Source organism: Narcine bancroftii, chromosome 6 (assembly GCF_036971445.1).
Source record: "Narcine bancroftii isolate sNarBan1 chromosome 6, sNarBan1.hap1, whole genome shotgun sequence".
In the NCBI taxonomy this organism is placed as follows: domain Eukaryota; kingdom Metazoa; phylum Chordata; class Chondrichthyes; order Torpediniformes; family Narcinidae; genus Narcine; species Narcine bancroftii.
In genome coordinates this window covers 30,051,173-30,073,764 of record NC_091474.1, presented here as the reverse complement: position 1 = coordinate 30,073,764, position 22,592 = coordinate 30,051,173, and the positions used below count along the sequence as shown (strand labels likewise).

The 22,592-nt window shown below is 50.2% G+C and overlaps 1 protein-coding gene across 1 annotated transcript in view; it reads left to right on the top strand.

Annotated features, from left to right (window-relative positions):
• Nucleotides 1-20,905, top strand: part of mtss1 (MTSS I-BAR domain containing 1) — a 45,294-nt gene extending 24,389 nt beyond the window's left edge. Inside the window, 12 exon segments of the mRNA XM_069884571.1 lie at nucleotides 6,732-6,816; nucleotides 7,042-7,133; nucleotides 7,493-7,567; nucleotides 10,040-10,197; nucleotides 10,438-10,545; nucleotides 10,932-11,032; nucleotides 11,754-11,868; nucleotides 15,874-16,041; nucleotides 18,097-18,217; nucleotides 18,220-18,261; nucleotides 18,832-18,858; nucleotides 19,464-20,905. Of these exon segments, the coding sequence (XP_069740672.1) occupies nucleotides 6,732-6,816; nucleotides 7,042-7,133; nucleotides 7,493-7,567; nucleotides 10,040-10,197; nucleotides 10,438-10,545; nucleotides 10,932-11,032; nucleotides 11,754-11,868; nucleotides 15,874-16,041; nucleotides 18,097-18,217; nucleotides 18,220-18,261; nucleotides 18,832-18,858; nucleotides 19,464-20,278 (1,907 nt within the window). The 3' untranslated portion in view covers nucleotides 20,279-20,905.
• Nucleotides 20,906-22,592: the final 1,687 nt, after the last annotated feature.

Here is a 22,592-nt window from a genome sequence, read left to right as displayed (position 1 = left end):
TTATGGAAGAAAGGGTATAAATTTATACTAAAGCATCCAGCGGTATTGAAAATATGTATTCCAGGACAACAAAACAGACTATTCTCGGATCCAGAAGAAGCACGAAAATTTGCAGAACAATTACAAAAATAGACTGAGGGATGAAGACGGGTAATGAGAGTTAAAATGATCACGATTGATATGTATGTGGGTAAAGATAAAAATAGACTGAGGGATGAAGATGGGTAATGAGAGTAAAAATGATCACGATTGATATGTATGCGGGTAAAGAGGTATAAGAGTGAATAGAGACAATGAGCATACATGAATGTATCTGTACTTAGAGGAAAATATAGATAGTATAGACAAGAATTAATAAGGGAAGGTAATGGAATAGAGAGAATAAGGAGGGAATTAAAAGAGTGACCTTTGTGACATGAAAAGTGAAATCTTTTCTGGGGGAGGCGGGGTGGGGGGAAATAGCGGTCACTGCAAAATCAGTTGACGCTTGCGAGTGGATTCGCAAATCCAAATGGAGAGGGGAGATGTGGTTGTCCGACAAGGAATAAAGGACAACTCAGGAGGTGAAGGGGAGATTGGGGATAAATAAGATAGAAATAGGAGAATAAGGAAAATGTTGGATGTTGTAGGAATGTTGTCTTATAAAGAGTTGAAAATAAGAAAACAGAAATGGAAAAGGAGGAAAGGTAATGATGGAAAAACGGAAAGAGAAGATAAACAAAATATAAAAGGGCTACGCTGAACTATATGTCTTTAAATATTAATGGAATACATAACCAAATTAAAAGGAAGAAACTACTAAATTTAAATGAATAAATGTATTCCATTAGAAAAAATAACATATAGGTTAAGAAATAATATTGAAATATTCGAACAAGTATAGGAGCCTTACATTAAATACAATAGCGAAAACCAACCGGGGACAAACATTACCTAAGTTGGTGGAAGGAGAAGGAAAGAAAAGAATGGACTCAGTAGAATTTCTGGTGTAATTTTGTTGAATGACAACATTGTCTGACTGGCTTAATGCAACCTAGATTGTATACCTAAAATGGATGAGAGGGGGGGGTGGGGGGGTGGTTTGGGAGGAAAGGGGGGGGGAGAAAAAGTCACTGTATATGTGTGAAAAAGAAAAAGTGTATATCATGGCTAATGTGATTTATGGTGTGAAAAATAAAAAATTTAAAAAAAAATGCTGTACAAACCCCAATTCCACCTCATGTCTAGCAATACCAAAGAATTTGAGTGGACAAGGGAGATAATGGTAGCATTCCAGCAGACCAAAGACACCCTAGTGAAGGCAACATTGTTGGTCTGTCCACAAATTGATGCACCAACCGCCTTGATAGACATGTCTAATGGGGCAGTAGGCGAGGTCTTGGAACAGTTCACCAATGGACAATGGAAGCCTCTAGCATTTTTTAGTAGGCACCTCCGCTCTCTGGAAACGAAATAAAGCACGTTCGAAAGGGAACTATCAAAAAAAACTGTCATTTTTTTGGAAGAGAGGGAATTCACGGTTTTTACTGATCACAAACCACTAACGTTCACCTTTGCGAAGGCATCATATCCCTGGTCAGCCCGCCAGCAGCGCCACCTATCTTATGTATCCAAGTTTTCAACCAGGATTAAACATGTCTCTGGTAAGAGTAATATGGTGGCTGATGCTCTGTCCTGCTCCTCCGTTCAAGCAGTACGTGCCCTTACTCCAGGTGTAGACTACATGGCGCTCGTCAAAAATCAGCGCCAGGACAACGAACTCCCGGCTTATAGAACTGCTGTCATGACCTGAAACTGGAGGATGTAGCCTTTGGGCTGCAAGTAACACTCTCCTGTGCAACGTTTCCACAGGTCAGCCTCACCCTATTGTCCTACAGTGTTGAGATGTTGCATTTTCGTTGTCACTGTCCCACCCCTCCATTTGAGCGATGGTCTACCTGATAGCTGACAAGTTTGGCATAGACTCAAAAAGCAGATCACATACTGGGCAAAGATGTGCATGGACTACCAGCACAGATTTGACTATGTGCATGTCGATATTATTGGATGTCATGAGGGTCTAGGTACTTGTTAACGGTCATCGATAGATTCACTAAGTGGCTGGAGCTGGTTCCTACAACGGACTCGATGACTGATTCATGCCCCCCAGAGCTTTTATTTCTGCCTGGGTATCTCGGTTCTGCCTACCTGTACACATCACCTCTGACAGAGGCTGGGGGCATGCCACTTAATGTCGTTGGGTTAGATTGTGAATCCCTTCTCTCTGAAAAAGTTTTAAAAAGTTAATAAAGGTTGAAGAAGTTTAAAAATAAACTGGTGACTGTCGTTCTTTTGCTTGTTTCGCCGCCAGTTCTCTCACTTTATAACGAAGCAATTTAAACAATATCGGACGTGGACTTTGATGTGGTTGTGGCTTCGGCCATAACGCTCTATGAGCTCTTTCAATCTCAATATCTCCTTGAAATTCAGTTACCCCCAAAGACTGTGGAATCCAACGCTGTAAAAGCATCCTCATTTCCTGACCTTCATTGCCTTCCTTAGGTCCAACAATTTTTATATTGTTTCTTCTACTAACTTTGAAACTTGAAAAATAATTTTGCAAATTTATGAGACAACAGATAAAAAAAATTTCTTGAAACTAACAATGATTTGGTAATGAGTAATTTATAATATGGGATTCTAATAATAAGTTATAATCCAATAGTAAAGAAATAATCTATGAAAGAGATGGATTAGTTGGAAAAAGAAATAAAGAAATTGGAGAAGGAACTACAAGTGCAAAAAAAAATTGAGGAGAAAATAATATTGTTAGAATCAAAAAAAATTAAGATTTAATACAGCACAAACTTACAGAATGGAGAGAGATAGAATATCACGATAAAAATATTGTGAACTGAGTGAAAAAGCTCATAAAGTACTAGTATGGCAATTAAAAACAACAAGTTTCTAGAACAATAATTGCTACTAAGAAGAACACTGGTCAAGTTACTTATAAAACACAGGAAATAAATGATAATTTTAAGAAATTTTAAGCCAAACTTTATCAATCAGAATCTTTGAAAGATGATAATAAATAGAAGAATATTTGCGAAAAGTTCAATTGCCTATGTTAGATGAAGATGAAAAATTAGAATTATGTAACATTTTTTCTGAAATAAAAGGTTGAGACTTTAATGTCATTACAGAATAATAAAGCACCAGATGAAGATGGTTTTCCACCAGAATTTTATAAATAATTAAAGGAATTATTAGTTCCTGTATTGATAGGGGTGTTAGAAAAAATGGAAGAGTTACATGATCAACCAGAATTTTTTAAAACACCATTAATAACAGTAATTCCAAAGAAAGGGAAGGATTAATTACTCACTGCTATTAAAAAAGATAGAAGATCTGAGAAGATGGAAAGACCTACCAATAACATTAATAGGATGGGTGAATTGTGTTGAGATGAATATTTTTCCAAGAATACAATATTTATTTCAATCATTATCCATTCATGCTCCAGAAACATTTTTTCGGCGTTTGAATAAAATTATATGAGTATTTATTTGGAAAGGTAAAATGTGAAGAATTGGTCATGAAAAATTAGCATGGAAATTTGATCATGGAGGACTAAGATTAGTGAATTTTAAAAATTATTATAAAGCAGCTCAATTAAGATTTTTGTCCTGCTATCAAATGGGTGAGAAAACAGCTTGGATTCAGATCAAAATGAATAAAATTTGAGAAACTATCCCAGAACAAATTTTGTATAAATGGAATAGTGAATTGTTTAAAGGAAAATTGGAAGTACTAATTTTAAAACCTATTGAAAACACGGAATGGGATTCTTATGGAGAGAGGGTTTAAAAACTATCAAATGCCTAAAATGTTGAAACAAAATCAACTTATTCCGTTCACTTTGAATAATTTTTTATTTGATAATTGGGATAGTAAAGGTATACAGAGGATAAAAGATTGTTTTTAGGAGTTTTTTTAACTTGAGCAATTAAAAGATAAATGTAATATACAAAATAATACAATTTTTGCATATTATCAATTAAAATCATATTTAAAAAAGAAACTAGAACAGATTTGAGACTCCCAGAACAAAGTAAAATTGAATGTATAATATATACATTTATTATCAAGAAATTTATTACTAATATGAATATATATATGTATATCAAGAAACTAAAAGGAAAAAATTATGATGGGAAAAAGATTTAAATATACAAATCCAAGAAGAAATATGGTCAAAATTGTGTCAAGAGAGTGTTACAAATACAGTTAATGCTCGATATCAAATGGTTCAATATAATTTTCTTCATCAGTTATACACCACATAAATTGAATGGACTTCATTCTAATTATTCGGATAAGTGTTTTCGGTGTAACATGGAAATGGGGACCTTTTTTTTAACATTCGGTATGGTTCTGTGTGAAAGTGGAACAAATTTGGAATTATTTGAGTGTATTACTAGGATAAATTATGAAGACAAAGATACAAAAAGACCCAAGAATATTTTTACTTGGGAATATATATGAAAAAGATATAAAACTGAAATTGGATAAATGTTAAGAAATTTTTTAAATATAGCCATAGTGACAGCAAAGAAATGTACAGCAGTAATGTGGGAAAACTGAGAATTTGGTAAAAATAGACAGATGGCACATTGAAATGCAAAATGTATACCTTTAGAAAAAAAAAACGTAGTTTAAAGAATCAAATTGAAAACTTTTATAAAATTTGGGAACCAAATATGGATTTTATAAATAACAGCCCATCCACATCCTCCACTTTGCCCACCCCTCTCAGTAATTATAAAAATAGTCAATGAATACTATATATATTAGTAATATATATGTAGAATTAAGCGTTCTTTCTTTTCTTTTTTTCTCTTCTTTCTTTTGGGGGAGGGGTTGGGGAGAAAATTAAAAATTTATTGTATAATTTGGTATGGTTTGTTAAGTAACTGTGTTATTGAATTTATATTTTTGATACAAATGATAAATAATTTTTTTTTAAAAAAACCTCTGACAGAGGCCCACAGTTTACCTCCTCACTCTGAGACATTTTGTCGGGACAGTTGGGAATGTGGCTCCACCACACGACAGTCTATTACCCGCTTTTGAATGGCCTGGTGGAACGGTTCCATAGGCACTTGAAGGCTGCACTGATGGCCCGCCTCCACGGGGACCTGATTGGGCAGACGAGCTGCCCTGGATCCTCCTGGGAATAAGAATAGCACCTAAGGAGGATCTCAACTCCTCATTGGCCAAGTTGATTTATGGAGCTCTGCTCATTGTACCTCGGCAGTTCGTACCCGCAGCACGCAGACAGGAGGTGCCACCAACTGAAATCTTAGGCAGACTCCAGGAGCGACTTGTAAAATTGGCCCCACTTTCCACATTAAGGCATGGAACAACGAAATCCTTCATCCCAAAGGAACTCCAGGACTGTGAGTTTGTGTTTGTGCGTAGAGGTGCACATGTGCCACCCTTACAGAGGCTGTATGAGGGCTCCTTCACAGTGCTATGAAACAATCATACAAATTGTGTATTGGACATTCACGAGACATTCACGATTGACCAACTAAAGCCCACTCATCTCAACCTTGATTGGCCCTTGCCACAACCCCCAATCTGAAAGGCTCGGACAACCGCCCAAGAGCAGTCGACATTAATGGCACCAGAGATTTAGCCTCCTATCACTGGTTCGGGGCGGGGGGGGTGCCATGTAGCTACTCACTGGAGGCTTAATTGAACTGGGTCAGGAAGTTCCAAGTGCCGTCACGACGTCACGATGCAATGACGTCATTTGGAACGTGCAGAGTTTTCAAAAGCTGCAGGTGTCTGGGTAAAATGACTTTTACTGAACTTCAACTCAACTACATCTGATGATTTTCTCATTTTTCATTTCGTTCTGCGAACACAGTTGCTACAGGACCTCTATTAAGTCTCCTCTCATCCTTCTACCCTCCAAAGAGAAAAGTCCCAGCTCTGCTAACCTTGCCTCATAAAACTTGTTTCACAATCCAGGCAACGTCCTGGTAAATCTCCTCTGGACCCTCTCCATAGCTTCCATATCCTTCCTGTAAGGTGGCCAGGGTGGCATGACACATTTAATATGTTAGCTGATTTTCCAAAGTAGTTGGAGTTACGAAGTCGGTGGGGAAAGGGGAGGAGGTTTGGTTTGATGGTCTGAGTAATGTTCACAGCTCTCTTCTGCCTTGATCAGAGCAATTTCAGTCCTACTCAGTGACGCACCCTAATGGGATGCTGTCAACAGGCCAACTGGAGAAGTTGTTGAGGTACTTTGGAGATGTGGCTCCTGAGGAAGTGGAGGTGTTCCTGGCCACCATGTTGACATGGGTAGAGGTGTTCACCCACAGGCACAGCCCAGCTGTTGATGATGTCCCCCTCAGCATGGTTGTCAATCTCACTTTGAATTTATCCAGTCGTGAATGTTCGCAGTTTGCATTGCAGACACTGTATGTTAATGGTTTGCGTTGCAGACGCCATGTCAATGGTGTGCATTGCGGACGGCAGGCACTGATGGTGTGTGTTGCGGACAGAGTGCATTGGAGATGGCAAGTGATGTGGATGGCTGGCATTAAGCGTTGTGGACAGTGGGCAGTGACGATGAATGTTGTAGACTGTGCGTTGCAGAAGGCGAGCACTGCGGACGGTGTGTATTGCAGATGGCGGGTGTTGATGATAACATGATTGTGTTGGTTTGTTGTTCACAGGAGCCACGAAGGAGATCGGTTCGGCCCTGACCAGGATGTGCATGAGGCATCGCAGCATCGAGTCCAGGCTCAAACAGCTCACCGTGTAAGTCCCCCCACACTTTCTCTCTAACCCACACCCTTTCTCCCTTCCCCCTCTACCCACTTCCACTCTTCCCCTTCCCATTTCCCAACCTTTCCCATGCCCCCACTTGTTGTTTCTAACCCTTGATATTCCCCCCCTCTCTCATCCCCGCTCCCCCTCTCTTGTCCCCCTCCGTCCCCTGCTCTCCCCTTGCTCCCAGTTGACCTGTACCTTTCTCCCTGGCAGAGCCCTGACTGATGGTTTGATAAATCCCTTGGAGCTTCGTATCGAGGAGTGGAAGAAGATCGCCAACCAGCTGGACAAGGACCATGCGAAGGGTAACTCTCTTGCTCCACGCCTACCCCTCGTGCCGCGCCCCTCCTCTCCCCCCCTTCTCCACAATCGCTCCACCTCACACTCTCTTCCTCCTCCCTGCGTTATCTCTCTCTGACTCTCTGCTCTTCATCTTCTCACTCTCCACCTCTGAATTCTCTCCGTCCACCTCGCTACCCCTCTTCACCTCCACTCTCTCCCTCTCCTTGATTAGCCCAGGGCATCAAAGGTTATGGGGAGAAGGTCGGGTAATGGGGCTGTGGGAAAATAGAGAATCTAATGATTAAATGGCAGGGTGGACTCGAAGGGCCAGATAGCCTATTTATGCTCCTATGGTCTTACAACCTCATATGAACTTTTGCAGAATACAAGAAAGCCCGGCAAGAGATTAAGAAGAAATCGTCGGACACATTGAAGCTTCAAAAGAAAGTGAAGAAAGGTTTGTGCTTTGATAATTCCTGCAGCATGTATATGATACCAAATGCCAGAGTGGACTGAGCCAACGAGTCCACGTTTGCAACCAACATGCTTCTCCATTTGCACAAGGACGTCGTTCACCTGGAAAGGACGTAAAAGATTCCCGAGGGCTAAGGTTCTAAGGAGAGGCTGCAGATGCTAGTACTATTCGGGGGAGAGTCAGTCTGATGTGGCTTGGGGAGCCCAAACCTGAGGCACCAGTTAAAGGTGAACGTAGAACGCTACAGCACAGTACAGGTCAACCTATATATTCCTACTAAAAAATATCTAAATCCTTCCTATCCCGAAACCCTCTATTTTTCTTCCATCCATGTGCCTAATGTTTCAGCTTCCACCACCATCACTGGCAAAGCATTCCAGGCACCCACAACTCTCTGTGGTTTTTATAAGTAAATAAATAAATCCCTGATGTCTCCCCTAAACTTCCCTCCTTTCACTTTGTACTCTGCCCTGGGAAACAGGAGCTGGCTGTTTACCCTATTTATGCTTCACATAATTTTGTAGACCTCAATTCACTCATCTTTTTTCACTCCAAAGAGAAAAGTCCTAGGTCTGTTAACCTTGTCTCTTGGTTTATGTTCCAATCCAGGTAATATCCTGGTAAATCTTTGCACCCTCTCCATTGCTTCCACATCCTTCCTATAATGAAGTGACCAGAACTGAACACAATATTCTAAGTGTGATCTCACGAGAGTTTTAAAATTGCAACATTACCTCATGGCTCCTGAACTCAATCTCCCTATTAATGAAGTCCAGTATCCCATAGGCCTTCTTAACTATCCTGTCAACCTTGAAGGATGCATGGATTTGAACCCCCAAGGTTCGTCTGTTCATCCACACTCCCAAATAACTAACCATTAAACCTGTACTCAGCCTTCTGGTTTGACTTTCCAAAATGCGAACTCCATCTGCCACTTTTTCACCCAGCTGCATCCTGTCTATATCCTTTTGTACCCACGGCAACCTTCAACACAATCCACAGCTTCTCACACAGAGGGTGGTGGGTGTGTGGAACAAGCTGTCAGGGACAGTGCCAATTGTGTAGAGATTTTTGAAGAGGATACCAGGAAAGTTGACAAAGGAAAGGCTGTCTACGTGGACTTTAGTAAGGCCTTTGACAAGGTCCCACATGGACCATCGCCTTCCCAAGATCGTGTTATATGGCGAGCTCTCCACTGGCCACCGTGACAGAGGTGCACCAAAGAAAAGGTACAAGGACTGCCTAAAGAAATCTCTTGGTGCCTGCCACATTGACCACCGCCAGTGGGCTGATATCGCCTCAAACCGTGCATCTTGGCGCCTCACAGTTTGGCGGGCAGCAACCTCCTTTGAAGAAGACCGCAGAGCCCACCTCACTGACAAAAGGCAAAGGAGGAAAAACCCAACACCCAACCCCAACCAACCAATTTTACCCTGCAGCCGCTGCAACCGTGTCTGCCTGTCCCGCATCGGACTTGTCAGCCACAAACGAGCCTGCAGCTGACGTGGACTTTTACCCCCTCCATAAATCTTCGTCCGCGAAGCCAAGCCAAAGAGAAAGAGACATGGGAGGATATTCAGGAAGGTTCAGATATTCAGTATTCATGGTGAAGTAGTGAACTAGATTTGACATTGACTATATGGGAGAAGCCAGAGAGTGATGGTGGATAATCGCTTCTCAGACTGGAGGCCTCAGGGATCGGTGCTGGGATCATTGTTGTTTGTCACCTAAATCAATGATCTGGATGATAATATTGTAAATTGGATCTGCAAGTTTGCAGATGACACATAAATTGGAAATGTTGTGGACAGTAACGAAGGTTTTCAGAGGGATCTGGACCAGCTGGATAAATGGGCTGAAAAATGGTAGATGGAATTTAATGCAAACGAGTGTGAGGTGTTGCATTTTGGAAGGACAAACAAAGAACAGTATATGGTAGGCATTGAGGAGTGCGGTAGAACAGATGGACCTGGGAATACAGACACATCATTTCCTGAAAGTGGCGTCATGGGTGGATAAAGTAGTAAAGAGAGCTTTTGGCTTATTGGCCTTCATAAATCAAAATACTGAATATAGGAGTTGGGATGTTATGGTAAAGTTGTATAAGACATTGGTGAGGCCAAATTTGGAGTATTGTGTGTAGTTTTGGTCACCTAACTACAGGAAAGATACCAATAAGATCGAAAGAGTGCAGAGAATATTTACTCGCATGTTTCCAGAACTTCAGGAAGTGAGTTACAGGGAAAGATTAAACAGGTTAGGAGTACTGAAGACTAGAGAATGAGGGGAGATTTGAGAGAAGTATTTAAATTTGAGGGGGATAGACAGAGAAAATATAGAATGCAAAAGGTTGAATTCCCTCCCTCCCTCAGTGCTCTCCTTTCACTCAGTGCCCTCCCTCCCATACTGCGCACTGTCCATGCTGGGCTTGATAACTGTACTTGGCTCCAACAGGGAAGGAGGACGTGCGGCTGCAGTTGGACAGTGCGCTGCAGGATGTGAATGAGAAGTACGCGTTGCTGGAGGACACGGAGAAGCAGGCCGTGTGCCGGGCGCTGATCGAGGAGCGCAGCCGCTTCTGCACCTTTGTCTCCCTGCTGCGGCCCGTGCTGGTAGGGGGGAGAGATCACTTCCATCGGGGGGGAGGGTATCATTTCCGTCTGGAAGGAGTTATCATTCCTGGGGGAAGGGATCATTCGGGGGGAGGGGGGTCAGTCAGAGGGAAGGGGAGGGGATCATTCACGGAAAGGAGGGTGTTGGATTGAGGTGGGGGGAGGTCAGTCTGAGGTGGGGCCAGAACGGGGGAGGGGAGTCTGTGTTCATGATTGTCTAGCCCATCTTTGGCCCGGCAGGGTGAGGAGATCAGCATGTTGGGGGAGGTGACCCATCTACAGACAATCCTGGATGACCTGACCATCCTGACAGCTGAGCCACAAACACTCCCCCCGGCCAGTGAGCAGGTAAGAGGGTCAGGAGGTGGAGGGGAGGGGAGGGGAGGGGCTGTGGAAGGAGCGGGGGAGGGGTCGGGGAGGGAGAGGCTGGGTTAGAGGGGAGGGATGGGCTAGGAGAGGGGGTTGAGGGAGGGATGAGCTATGGGGGAGGGGCTGGGGAGAGGGGAGGGAGGGGCTAGGGGGAGGTAGGGAGAGTGGCTAGCTGCTCCAGCAGCCCCCATGCCAAGGCCAGTCCCTGGTTGTGCCTAACAGATGATGCTGGTGTTCTCCCCCCTCCCTGGGTATGGGAGTTCACCCTGCCTACTGGCCTGTGATTGGCTGGGGTGGGGGGAGGGGTCCTTATGATGCGGTATGGCAGTGTCCAATCAGAGAGCTGAGCCTTGGCCTTGTGGCAGGTGATTGTGGACCTGAAGGTGACGGATGACTACAACTACACGTACCACACGCCCCCATCCTCGCCCAGCACCACGCTGTCCCGGAGGGGCACACTTACCAGGTAGGGCATCAAATGCCGCCCAGTGACTGGCTCACATAATGCTGATCCAGCAACCAACCGAGCGACCATCTCGCATTGCGCTGACCCGGCGTTCGTCTCACATAGCACCAACCCAGCGATCATCCTGCATAGCACTGACCCAGTGGATGTCTGACTGACGTATAGTGCTGACCTAGCGACTGTCTTGCACTGTGCTGGCTGGATTGCGTAGCGCCGACCCGGTGACCATCTTGTGATGCGCTGTGCTTTCTGTGGTTAAAATCCCAATTTTCTGTGTTGTGATGAAGTTTTGGGTTCCCAGAGTGAGGGTGGAGGTCTGGGAGGAGGGGAGGTTAAGGGTGGGGAGATGGGTGTGGTAGGTATGGGTGGGGTGTTGAGTGCAGAGGGGAGGGATGGGGGTATGGGTGTGGGAAGAGGGGATGGGTGGGGTGTGGTACGAGTTGGGGTTAGGGGGTGTTGGGTGGGGAATGTGTGGGGTGGGGTGAGGGTGTGGTTAATAGGTGAGGTGGGGTTGTGGGGTAGTGTGGATTTGGAGGTAGGGTAGGAGTGGAATTGTGGGGTACAGGAGGGGATGTGGGGTACAGGAGTGGGTGTGGGGTATGGGAGGGGGTGTGGGGTGAGAGTGTTTAGTACAGGGGAGTGTGTGGGCCACAGGTTGGGATGTGGGGTGGGCCCAGGTATCCGTGCGGTGACTCACTGGGTTCTCATGCTCTGGTTCCAGCAGCAGTTCTCAGTGCCTCCCAGCGGCAGGAAGACATGCTGGCATTCCCAGCTTCGATCCGGTCACCGCCTCGCTGTCACCGCCCCCTGCTGTCTCCGTCGGCATTGGAGGCCAGGTAGGTCTGCATCCTGACCCTGCAGGGTGTCCGAAAAGCCCCTCCCCATCCAAGGGGCCCCCCTCTCCAACCCAAGGCCCCTCCCCTCACCAGTCCGAACCCCTGTATGTCCCCCTTGAGAAATGGACTGAAAAATGGCAGACGGAATGTAATGCAAACGAGTGTGTGGTGTTACATTTTGGAAGGACAAACCTAGAAAGGCCGTACACGGTGAATGATAAGGCACTGAGGACTGCAGTAGATTTTAGATTTATTGTCTGAGTACATACACGACATTCAGATACAGCCCTGAGATTCCTTTTTCATGCAGGCGCGGCAGAATTACAACTAATTGATAGAGCAAAAGTAGGGTATACACAGGGTAAGCAAATAAACTGCAAGCAGATAACAAATGTAAACAAACTGACTGTACAATAGAGAGAGGAAAAAAAATGAGAAGTTTTTCCTTAAATGAGTCCCTGATTGAGTATGTTGCTGAGGGGTCTGATGGATGGTGGAGGGTCAGTAGCTGTTCCTAAACCTAGTGGTGCGATACCAGAGAGAACAGAGCGTGTACTGGGTGGTGTGTATTCTTTATGATTGCTGCTGCTCTCCAACGGCAGCGTTCCCTGTAGTGTACTCAATAGTGGGATGTCCTGGGCTCTGTTCACTTCCTTTGCAGGGCTTTACTCTCAGAGGTATTGGTGCCCCCATTCGAGACTGTGATTCAGCACACTTTCTGTCACACATCTGTAGAAATTTGCAGGGTTTCTGGTGGCGTACCAAACCTGGACAAACTCCTGAGGAAGTAGAGGTCCTGACATGCTCTCTTCATGATGCCATTAGAGGGTTGGGTCCAGGAAAGATCCTTCAAGATAGTGACTCCCAAGAACTTAAATTTGCTCACCCTCTCCACCTCTGATTCCCCCCCAATGATCACTGGATTGCCTATCTCTGGCTTTCCTGAATGATGAATTTCCTCACCTCCAGACCACAATCAGTGAAGATTGTTAAGAACATCTCCACAATCCCCATCTGTACCAAAACACCACAGAGCTGTGCTCTTAGCCCCCTCTACTCACTTTACACCTATGACTGGATACCTTTGTAAGACAATAACACCATCTACAAATTTCCCGATGATACCACGGTAGTGGGTTGTATAAAGGATGGGGATGAGACTGCATACAGGATGGAGATTGAAAGTTTGACTGAATGGTGCACCAACAACAACCTTGCCCCCTACAGCAATTATTAAAGCACAAACCTTTCTTCACAAAACTAAGGAGCTGATTTTTGACCAGGAAGGGAAAGCCAAAGGTGTACAATCCAGTGATCATTGGGGGGGATCAGAGATGGAGAGGGTGAGCAAATTTAAATTCTGTGAGTAACTATCTCAGAGGATCTTTCCTGGACCCAACACACAATGGCATCATGAAGAAAGCTTGTCAGTGCCTCTACTTCCTCGGAAGTTTGCAGAGATTTGGTATGACTTCAGAAACCCTGGTAAATTTTGACAGATCTGTGGTGGAAAGTGTGCTGACCAGCTACATCTTGGTCTGGTAAGAGGAAATCAATATCCCTGAGGGAAAAGCCCTCCAAAAGGTAGTGGACACAGCCCAGGACATCACAGGCAAAATTCTCACTATTGAGTAGATCTACAAGGGACACTGCCGTCAAAGGGCAGCAGCAATCATCAAGGATCCACACCACCCAGCACACGCTCTGTTCTTGCTGCTGCCATTAGGAAAGAGGTGTAGGTGCCATAAGACTTGCACCACCAGGTTCAGGAACAGCTGCTTCCCCTCCACCATCAGACTCCTCAACAACAAACTTACTTGTGCACTTTATTGATTTTCTTTTTTATTCCCTGTATTGCACAGTTTGTTTATAGTCATTATCTGTTTACAGTTCTTTATTTGGTTACACTTTTTTTTTTGCACTACCAATAAGTGGTAATTCTGCCACGTCCACAGGAAAAAAAGTATTTGAAATCTGAAGTCATTCGTTCCCTTGGATTTGGTTACATTGGGTGCAAGGTTGTTGTTGGTGCACCCAGCCAAGTTTTCAATCTCCTGTATGCTGAATCATCACCTTTCTTTATACAACTCACTGTCATCTCACTGCAGGAAAGATATCAATGAGAGTACAGAGAAGATTTTACTGGGATGTTGCCCAGACTTCTGGAACTGAGTTACAGGGAAAGGTTAAACAGATAAGGACTCTATTCCCTGGAGCATAGAATGAGGGGAGATTTGATTAAGGTATTTCAAAATAATGAGGGGGATAGACAGAGTAAATATACGGTGCATAGGCTTTTTCTACTGAGGACATGTGAGATGTAAACCAGAGGACATGGGTAAGGGTGAAAAGGGAAAATTTAGGGGGTACATGAGGAGGGACTCACAGAGAGTGGTGGGAGTATGGAACTGCAAACTGAGGTGGTGAATGTGGATTCATTTTTAACATTTAAGAAGAATTTGGACAGGTTCATGGATGGGAGAGGTATAGAGGGTTATGGACTGAATGCAGGTCAGTGGGACTAGGCAGAAAAAGTTTGACACAGGCTAGAAGGACCAAAGGCCTTGTTTCTGTGCTGTAATGTTCTGTGCTCTCCTTCTCAGTGAGTTCCAGGGTTTGGAAGTTGATTTGATCCAGCCCCAGTGTGGGTCTCCTCAGATTGGTCGATGGGTGTAGGTCGGGGGTCATTGAGTGCAGGATTGATAGATGCAGGTTGTGGGGGGGGGGGGTCGTTGCATACAGAGTTGTTAGGCTTAGGGTTTGGGTCGGTGTGCAGGGTCAGAGGTCATCAGGTGCAGGGTTGTCGGATGCAGGGTTTGGAGGTCATGGGGGTGCAGGGTTGCTGGGGTGAAAGGTCAATATGCGGGCAGCAGGATAATCAGCCCCCTTGTGTTCACTTGTGTCCCCCTCTTGGGTTCTGTGTCACTCTGAACTGTCACTTTGTGCTGCCCCATGTTTTCATTAAACTGTGTCTGTTTCTAGCCTCTGCTGGCCTTGTTTCTTCTCCGGTGGGTTTCTGTATTATTCATTAACTAGCTGGGTCCGCTGTGGGGTTTTAGAGTTTGTATGGTGTAAGGGTTAGGGTTATTGGGGGTGTTTCTTGGTAAGGTTGGGACTGTGTTAGGGTGTCCCTGTAATTTGTCATGAGTGTGCTGGCCCAGGGAGTCTGCTGTGGGGATTGGCGTACTATTTGGGTTGTTTTTGAATGGGGTTGAGTCTGGGTGAGAGTACCTCTGTGATCCCTCATTGTGTGTTGTCCTGAGGGGTCTGCCATGATCAGTGCCTGGCAGAGTTAGCTGGATGGTCAAGGCCGCGGGGTGGTCGATGGGTGCAGGTCAGGGGTCATTGGGCGCAGGGTCAGGGGGTCATTGGGCGCAGGGTCAGGGGTCGATGGGCGCAGGGTCAGGGGGTCGATGGGCGCAGGGTCAGGGGGTCGATGGGCGCAGGGTCAAGGGGTCGATGGGCGCAGGGGTCGGGGTCAATGGGCGCAGGGTCAGGGGTCGATGGGCGCAGGGTCAGGGGGTCGATGGGCGCAGGGTCAGGGGGTCGATGGGCGCAGGGTCAGGGGGTCGATGGGCACAGGTCAGGGGGTCGATGGGCGCAGGGTCAGGGGGTCGATGGGCGCAGGGTCAGGGGGTCGATGGGCGCAGGGTCAGGGGGTCGATGGGCGCAGGGTCAGGGGGTTGTTGGATTCAGGTTTGGGGGGGTCGTTGCATACAGGGTCGTTGGGTTCAGGGTTTGGATCGGTGTGCAGGGTCAGAGGACATCAGGTGCAGGGTTGTTGGATGCAGGGTGGGAGGTCATGGGGTGCAGGGTTGGTGGGGTGAAAGGTTGTTGGGTGCAGGGTCGGGTGTGCAGGGTTGGAGGTCGTTGGGTGCAGGGTAAGGGGTTATCGCTGCGCATGTTGGCTGCACCTCTGCATTCAGAGCAGGAATCTGCACAAGTCAGTGCACGACAGCAAGACATGATGACTGGTGTCAGTGACGTGTTCTTTCTCTCCTCTAGGACCGGTGTGTGTTACCCTCACTGGACCGTGCTCACACCAACGCAGGTCAGAAGCAGGGGTCTGTATATCCTAGCACAGGAACGCAAACCACCCACACCAAACTGGAGGCTGGAGTCAACCAGTACACAGACCGGCCACGGGCAATGACCACCACCGCTTCCTGCAAGGTACCAATCTGCCCCACCCCCTCCATCCTCTTGCTCCCCGCGGCCCCCCATCTCCCCTCCTCCGCATCACCCTCCCCCTCCTCCATGCCGCCCCTCTCCTCTTCCGCGCCCCACTCCCCCTTCCTCCTTCCCCCCCCCCCCCCACTGATGATAGTCTAACAGTGGTTTTCAAACTTTTTCTTTCCACTCACATACCTCCTTAAGTATTCCCTATCCCATAGATGCTCTGTGATTTGTAAGGAATTACTGAAGAAAATGTTTGAAAACCACTTGTCTCACAGGGCTATGATTTCTTTTCTGCTGCTTCACTCCCTTTTTAAAAAGCAGAGTGACCTTTCCAGTTTTTCAAACTCCAGAATCTATTCATTCTTGGAAGATCATAACTAATGCCGCCACAATCTTACCCTTACACCTTTCAGCTTTCCAAGCACCTCTTTCTGGTGATCGTGACTGCACTCATCTCTCTTCCCTGATACTCTTGAAAGATCAGTCTACTGCTAATGTATTCCACAATGAAGACTGATGCAAAATACTGTTTCTTGTCATCTCCTTATCTCCCATTACAATTTCTGTAGCATCATTTTCTATCGGACTCCTTTTTATTCTTAATGTACTCTTTATTTAAAAAAACCATTTGGTATTCTTTCTGAAATTTTTTCCAGTTTCTCCTTTTCCTTCCTAGTTGCCCTTGCTACACTTAAAAGCTTCTCAGTCCTGTTTCTTCCCGATAATTTTTACGTCCTTGTATGGCCTTTCTTTTGCTTTAACTTTTAACTTTCTTTGGCTTTAACTTCTCACTTTATTTTTCAATTCAAATATTTCTTTTTGAACAATACCCATCCTGCACCTTCCTTATTTGCAGAAACTCCCATCCTTCCTGCTAGTGTGCCAGTTCTCTCGTACCTCCATTTATTCCACTGGCGTGCTGTCACCTCTGAATTTTAGTGTCTCCCTCTCAAACTGCAGGGGAATTCCAACACAGTATGGTCACCATGTCCTCCAGGTTCCCTCACCCTCAGCTCCCTCATCAGCCCTGGTTCATTGCGCAGCACCCAGTACAGAATTCTCATTCCCCTGGGTACGTTGTGGCCACTCAGCGGTCCATGTGGATGCCCCCTCCCTGGGTCCGTGTGGGCGCCCCCTCCCTGGGTCCGTGTGGGCGCCCCCTCCCTGGGTCCGTGTGGGCGCCCCCTCCCTGGGTCCGTGTGGGCGCCCCCTCCCTGGGTCCGTGTGGGCGCCCCCTCCCTGGGTCCGTGTGGGCGCCCCCTCCCTGGGTCCGTGTGGGCGCCCCCTCCCTGGGTCCGTGTGGGCGCCCCCACCCTGGGTCCGTGTGGGCGCCCCCTCCCTGGGTCCGTGTGGGCGCCCCCTCCCCTGGGTCCGTGCGGGCGCCCCCCTCCCTGGGTCCGTGCGGGCGCCCCCCTCCCTGGGTCCGTGCGGGCGCCCCCTCCCTGGGTCCGTGCGGGGCGCCCCCTCCCTGGGTCCGTGCGGGCGCCCCCTCCCTGGGTCCGTGCGGGCCGCCCCCCTCCCTGGGTCCGTGCGGGCGCCCCCTCCCTGGGTCCGTGCGGGCGCCCCCTCCCTGGGTCCGTGCGGGCGCCCCCTCCCTGGGTCCGTGCGGGCGCCCCCCTCCCTGGGTCCGTGCGGGCGCCCCCCATCCCTGGGTCCGTGCGGGCGCCCCCTCCCTGGGTCCGTGCGGGCGCCCCCTCCCTGGGTCCGTGCGGGCGCCCCCTCCCTGGGTCCGTGCGGGCGCCCCCTCCCTGGGTCCGTGCGGGCGCCCCCTCCCTGGGTCCGTTGCGGGCGCCCCCTCCCTGGGTCCGTGCGGGCGCCCCCTCCCTGGGTCCGTGCGGGCGCCCCCCTCCCTGGGTCCGTGCGGGGCGCCCCCTCCCTGGGTCCGTGCGGGCGCCCCCTCCCTGGGTCCGTGCGGGCGCCCCCTCCCTGGGTCCGTGCGGGCGCCCCCTCCCTGGGTCCGTGTGGGTGCTTCCTGGAGTCCATGCTGACCAGGCCTGGGTGGGAGGATATTACCCGGACCTCCAGTGACACTCCTGTTGTGTCCTGCAGCCGGCGCTGGGTGAGATGAGTGCCCGTGAGCACCTGGCCCTGGCACTAGGCCATGGGCCGAGTGGGGAGGCACCAGGTAGCAGCCGGGACTCACTGCACTGCTCAAGCGGCTACAGCACCCAGACACCACCCCCTCCTGCTCTGAGGATACCATCCCCTCACACCGTGAGTGTCGACTGCAATCGGAGGGGGGTGAGGGGGCAGTAGGGAGGGAAAGTAGAGGGTAGCAGGGAGGCAGTGGGGGGAGAAGGGAGGGAGAGGGGATCGATGGGGAGTGGGTTTGAGTGGGAGGAAGGGGGGTCGAGGAACAGGATCTTGTGGGGTAGGAGGGAGTTCAGAGGAAGGGGGAGAGTCAGTGGAGGAAGCCCAGGACAATTCACCGTGTGGCTGATCACCGGGACGATTCTCTGTGCGGCTGATCAACAATGCCAGTACGGTTTTCCGTGTGGCTGATCACCGGGGCGGTTCACCGGGTGGCTGATCATTGGGGCGGTTCACCATGTGACTGATCACCATGCCAGTTCAATGTGTGACTGATCACCAGGATGGTTCACCATGCGGCTGATCACCGGGATGATTCTCCATGCGGCTGATCACAGATGCCAGTACGGTTCTCCGTGCGGCTGATCATTGGGCCGGTTACAATGTGTGCTGATCATCAAGACGGTTCACCGTGTTGCTGATTGCTGGGACAGATTACTGTGTGGCTGACATGTTGTGTTTGATGTTTTCCAGCGGTGAAGAAGGATCATGAACTGATTGGTGAGCTTTAACGTTAATTTGATCTTTCAACTATTTGACTTGACCGTGTGATTGGGTGGTGGGGGGAGTGGATGCAGAGCGCAGAACCCCCACCTCGGCTGGGTTATCAGGCTGATACAGCACCCCCTGTCATCATCGTCATGCCCCAATAGGCCACTGATGCACAGCAAGATCCCAGCACAACCATCAAAGTAGATACAGGAATGATCCTTCCCCATGTTCCATTCAGCAGGGGGATGAGATGGAGAATCGCGGGGGGGGGGGTTACTGGGTTTGCTCCTTGATGATGGGGACAGGGTGGGGGCTGAGGTGGTAGAGGTGGGGGGTAGTTAAGGATAGGGGAGGGAGGGAGTGCAAGGACAGAAGGAGAGGTAAGGATGGGGATAAAGAATGGGGAGGGAGGGGTGGTAAGGACATGGGAGGGGGATGGGGTTAAGGACAGAGAGAGGGAGGGGTGGAGGTAAGAACTGGGGAGGGTGGGTGATGAGGGCTAAGGGCAGGGAAGGGAGAGGAGGAGCTCCCCTCCCGAGGGCACAGTTGGTTGGTCGCAGGTCCTGGGGTCTCACTTTGGCCTGATCCTGTCCCTGTCCCTGTCTTGGTGCTAGACTACGACTGCGTTTCACTTCACGGTGAGCGGGAGATGGAGGACCACATCACTTTCGACAAGTCGTCTACCATCCCCCGGAACAGTGACCTGGCACAGAACTACCGCAGGATGTTCCAGGAGAAGCGCCCGGCCTCCACTGTCAGCCTCCTGACTGAGCCTGAGGCTCGGTTTCCCTCGCATGTGGCCACCATCCGCAGGAAACCCTCCAGCAAGCCAAGCCTGCGCCGGGGAACCATCAGTGGTGTGCCGATCCCTATCCGTCCCCCAGTCGTGCCAATGCCCCCTCCACCCGTGTCCTGCAAACCCGCCGGACTGCTGGGTGCCCGCACTACCAGCGAGGAGTGGGTGGGGGTGGCCAGGAAGCAGGGGTCTAGCGGGTCCACCCTGAGCCTCTCCTACCCCAGCCCATACCCCCTGTCCTGCTCTGCCCCCTACTCACAGTCCCACCCCTCTGCCCCCAGTCCCTACCCGCAACCCCACCCCTCTGTTTCCAGTCCCTACCCCCAGTCCCACCTTTCTGCCCACAGTCCCACCTACCCCCAGTCCCACCCCTCTGCCCATAGTCCCACTTACCCCCAGCCCTGTGGGCTGCACCAGCTGCCACACAGCCTCAGTTTCACTCAGCCCTCCGCAGGCACTGGATTGAGCATGCAGCCTCCACCAGCTGTCATCACTCAGGGAGGGGGCAATTCATCAGTCACGGTCACCGCACCCTCACCCAGCAACACTGATGATGTGTTGTCTCTCATCCGCCGTGGGGTCAAACTCCGCAAAACCTTCACCAACGATCGCTCAGCTCCAAAGATCATGTGAACGACCTGGCACGGGTGTCCCGGGCTGGTACCCTCCCCTCCCTTCCTCACCCCACCCCTCCCCTCATCTTCCCTCCCCTCCTCACCCTCCCTGCATCTTCAATCTTCCCCCTTGATCCCTCCCACCCCTAGTTACAGGATCCAGGCCTCTTCTTCCAGCTTCCCATGAGAGGGACCCTTGCTGAGAACTGCCCCCATTCACGCTGATGGAGCAGGGATGCAGGGTGAGGGGTGAACTTGCGGGCCCGTTGGTGTGGAGGTGCCGCAGTCCCTGGTAGCAGCGGTCAGGGTCCCTGCTCTGACCCAGAGATAAGGGCATTCGGGTTCAGCAGGAGGTGGGACGTCTCTCACCATTGACACATCCTCCTGCCTAGGGTGTCGGAGCACCCATAGGACCGAGACTTCCAATGCGTCTAAGGTGTTAACTGGAACGTACTCTGGATCTGCTGAGGATTACAACAAAGTTCCAGCCGACAGGGACCACGGCGTGAAGCCGTGGCTTGCACTGTGGGCACTCCGAGGTATTCTTCTTTATGAATCTTAACCTTGATATTTATTTGCGACAAATTGTAAAATCTTCAGGTTGCAAGATGGGTTTGCTGAAAAATTTGCCTTTTTTGTTCCATCATTCACTGAAGCAAGATTATTTACTTAGATAAGAGTATAGTTTGTATATCTTGATCTGATCTACTGGGGCTTGTGGCAAGACTTGTTCCTGAGGTGTGACAACCGCTCCTGATCTGGACTAAGATTTAAATGGACAGTTTATTTTGCATTGGCCAAGCATCCAAACTGTGTTTGTTTTAAATAATGCTTATATTGATGAGATGTTTTAAAATCATATGTTAGTGACATTGAATCTCTCCTGGAATTGACAGATTTTATAATTGTTAGATGCTCTCAGCTTCCTGCTGACCTGTGACCCCATACTATGACTTTTAACAGCTGCCGGGCAGCTGGATTGATGGCAATGGGGTTGCCTGGGTCCCTGCTGCCTCACTGGATGTGATTTCTACACAGGTGCTTCTGCCCCTCTCTCCCCCAAGCCAGGTGCCACCCCCACAACTCCCCCCCAAGCCAGGTGCCTCCCCCACACCTCCCCCCAAGCCAGGTGCCTCCCCCACACCAACCCCCGAGCCAGGTGCCTCCCCCACACCTCCCCTCGAGTCAGGTGCCTCCCCCCCCCGAGTCAGGTGCCTCCCCCCCCCCGAGTCAGGTGCCTCCCCCCCCCTGAGTCAGGTGCCTCCCCCCCCCGAGTCAGGTGCCTCCCCCCCCGAGTCAGGTGCCTCCCCCCCCCGAGTCAGGTGCCTCCCCCCCCCGAGTCAGGTGCCTCCCCCCCCCCCGAGTCAGGTGCCTCCCCCCCCCCTGTCAGGTGCCTCCCCCCCCCCGAGTCAGGTGCCTCCCCCCCCCCCGAGTCAGGTGCCTCCCCCCCCCCCGAGTCAGGTGCCTCCCCCCCCCCCGAGTCAGGTGCCCCCCCCGAGTCAGGTGCCCCCCCCGAGTCAGGTGCCCCCCCCGAGTCAGGTGCCTCCCCCCCCCCCGAGTCAGGTGCCCCCCCCCGTCAGGTGCCTCCCCCCCCCGAGTCAGGTGCCTCCCCCCCCCGAGTCAGGTGCCCCCCCCGAGTCAGGTGCCTCCCCCCCGAGTCAGGTGCCTCCCCCCCGAGTCAGGTGCCTCCCCCCCGAGTCAGGTGCCTCCCCCCCGAGTCAGGTGCCTCCCCCCCGAGTCAGGTGCCTCCCCCCCGAGTCAGGTGCCTCCCCCCCGAGTCAGGTGCCTCCCCCCCGAGTCAGGTGCCTCCCCCCCCGAGTCAGGTGCCTCCCCCCCCGAGTCAGGTGCCTCCCCCCCAGCCAGGTGCCTCCCCCCCAGCCAGGTGCCTCCCCCCCAGCCAGGTGCCTCCCCCACACCTGCCCCCCAGCCAGGTGCCTCCCCCACACCTGCCCCCCAGCCAGGTGCCTCCCCCACACCTGCCCCCCAGCCAGGTGCCTCCCCCACACCTGCCCCCCAGCCAGGTGCCTCCCCCACACCTGCCCCCCAGCCAGGTGCCTCCCCCACACCTGCCCCCCAGCCAGGTGCCTCCCCCACACCTGCCCCCCAGCCAGGTGCCTCCCCCACACCTGCCCCCCAGCCAGGTGCCTCCCCCACACCTGCCCCCCAGCCAGGTGCCTCCCCCACACCTGCCCCCGAGCCAGGTGCCTCCCCCACACCTGCCTGACTTGCTCCACACCTCGCTGACCTGCCCAGAACCAGCCTGTTTTTCCAAGTGCCTCTTCATGTGCCAAACGCAGGCAGACAGGACTTAAGTGTTGGAGGGTTTTATCTCA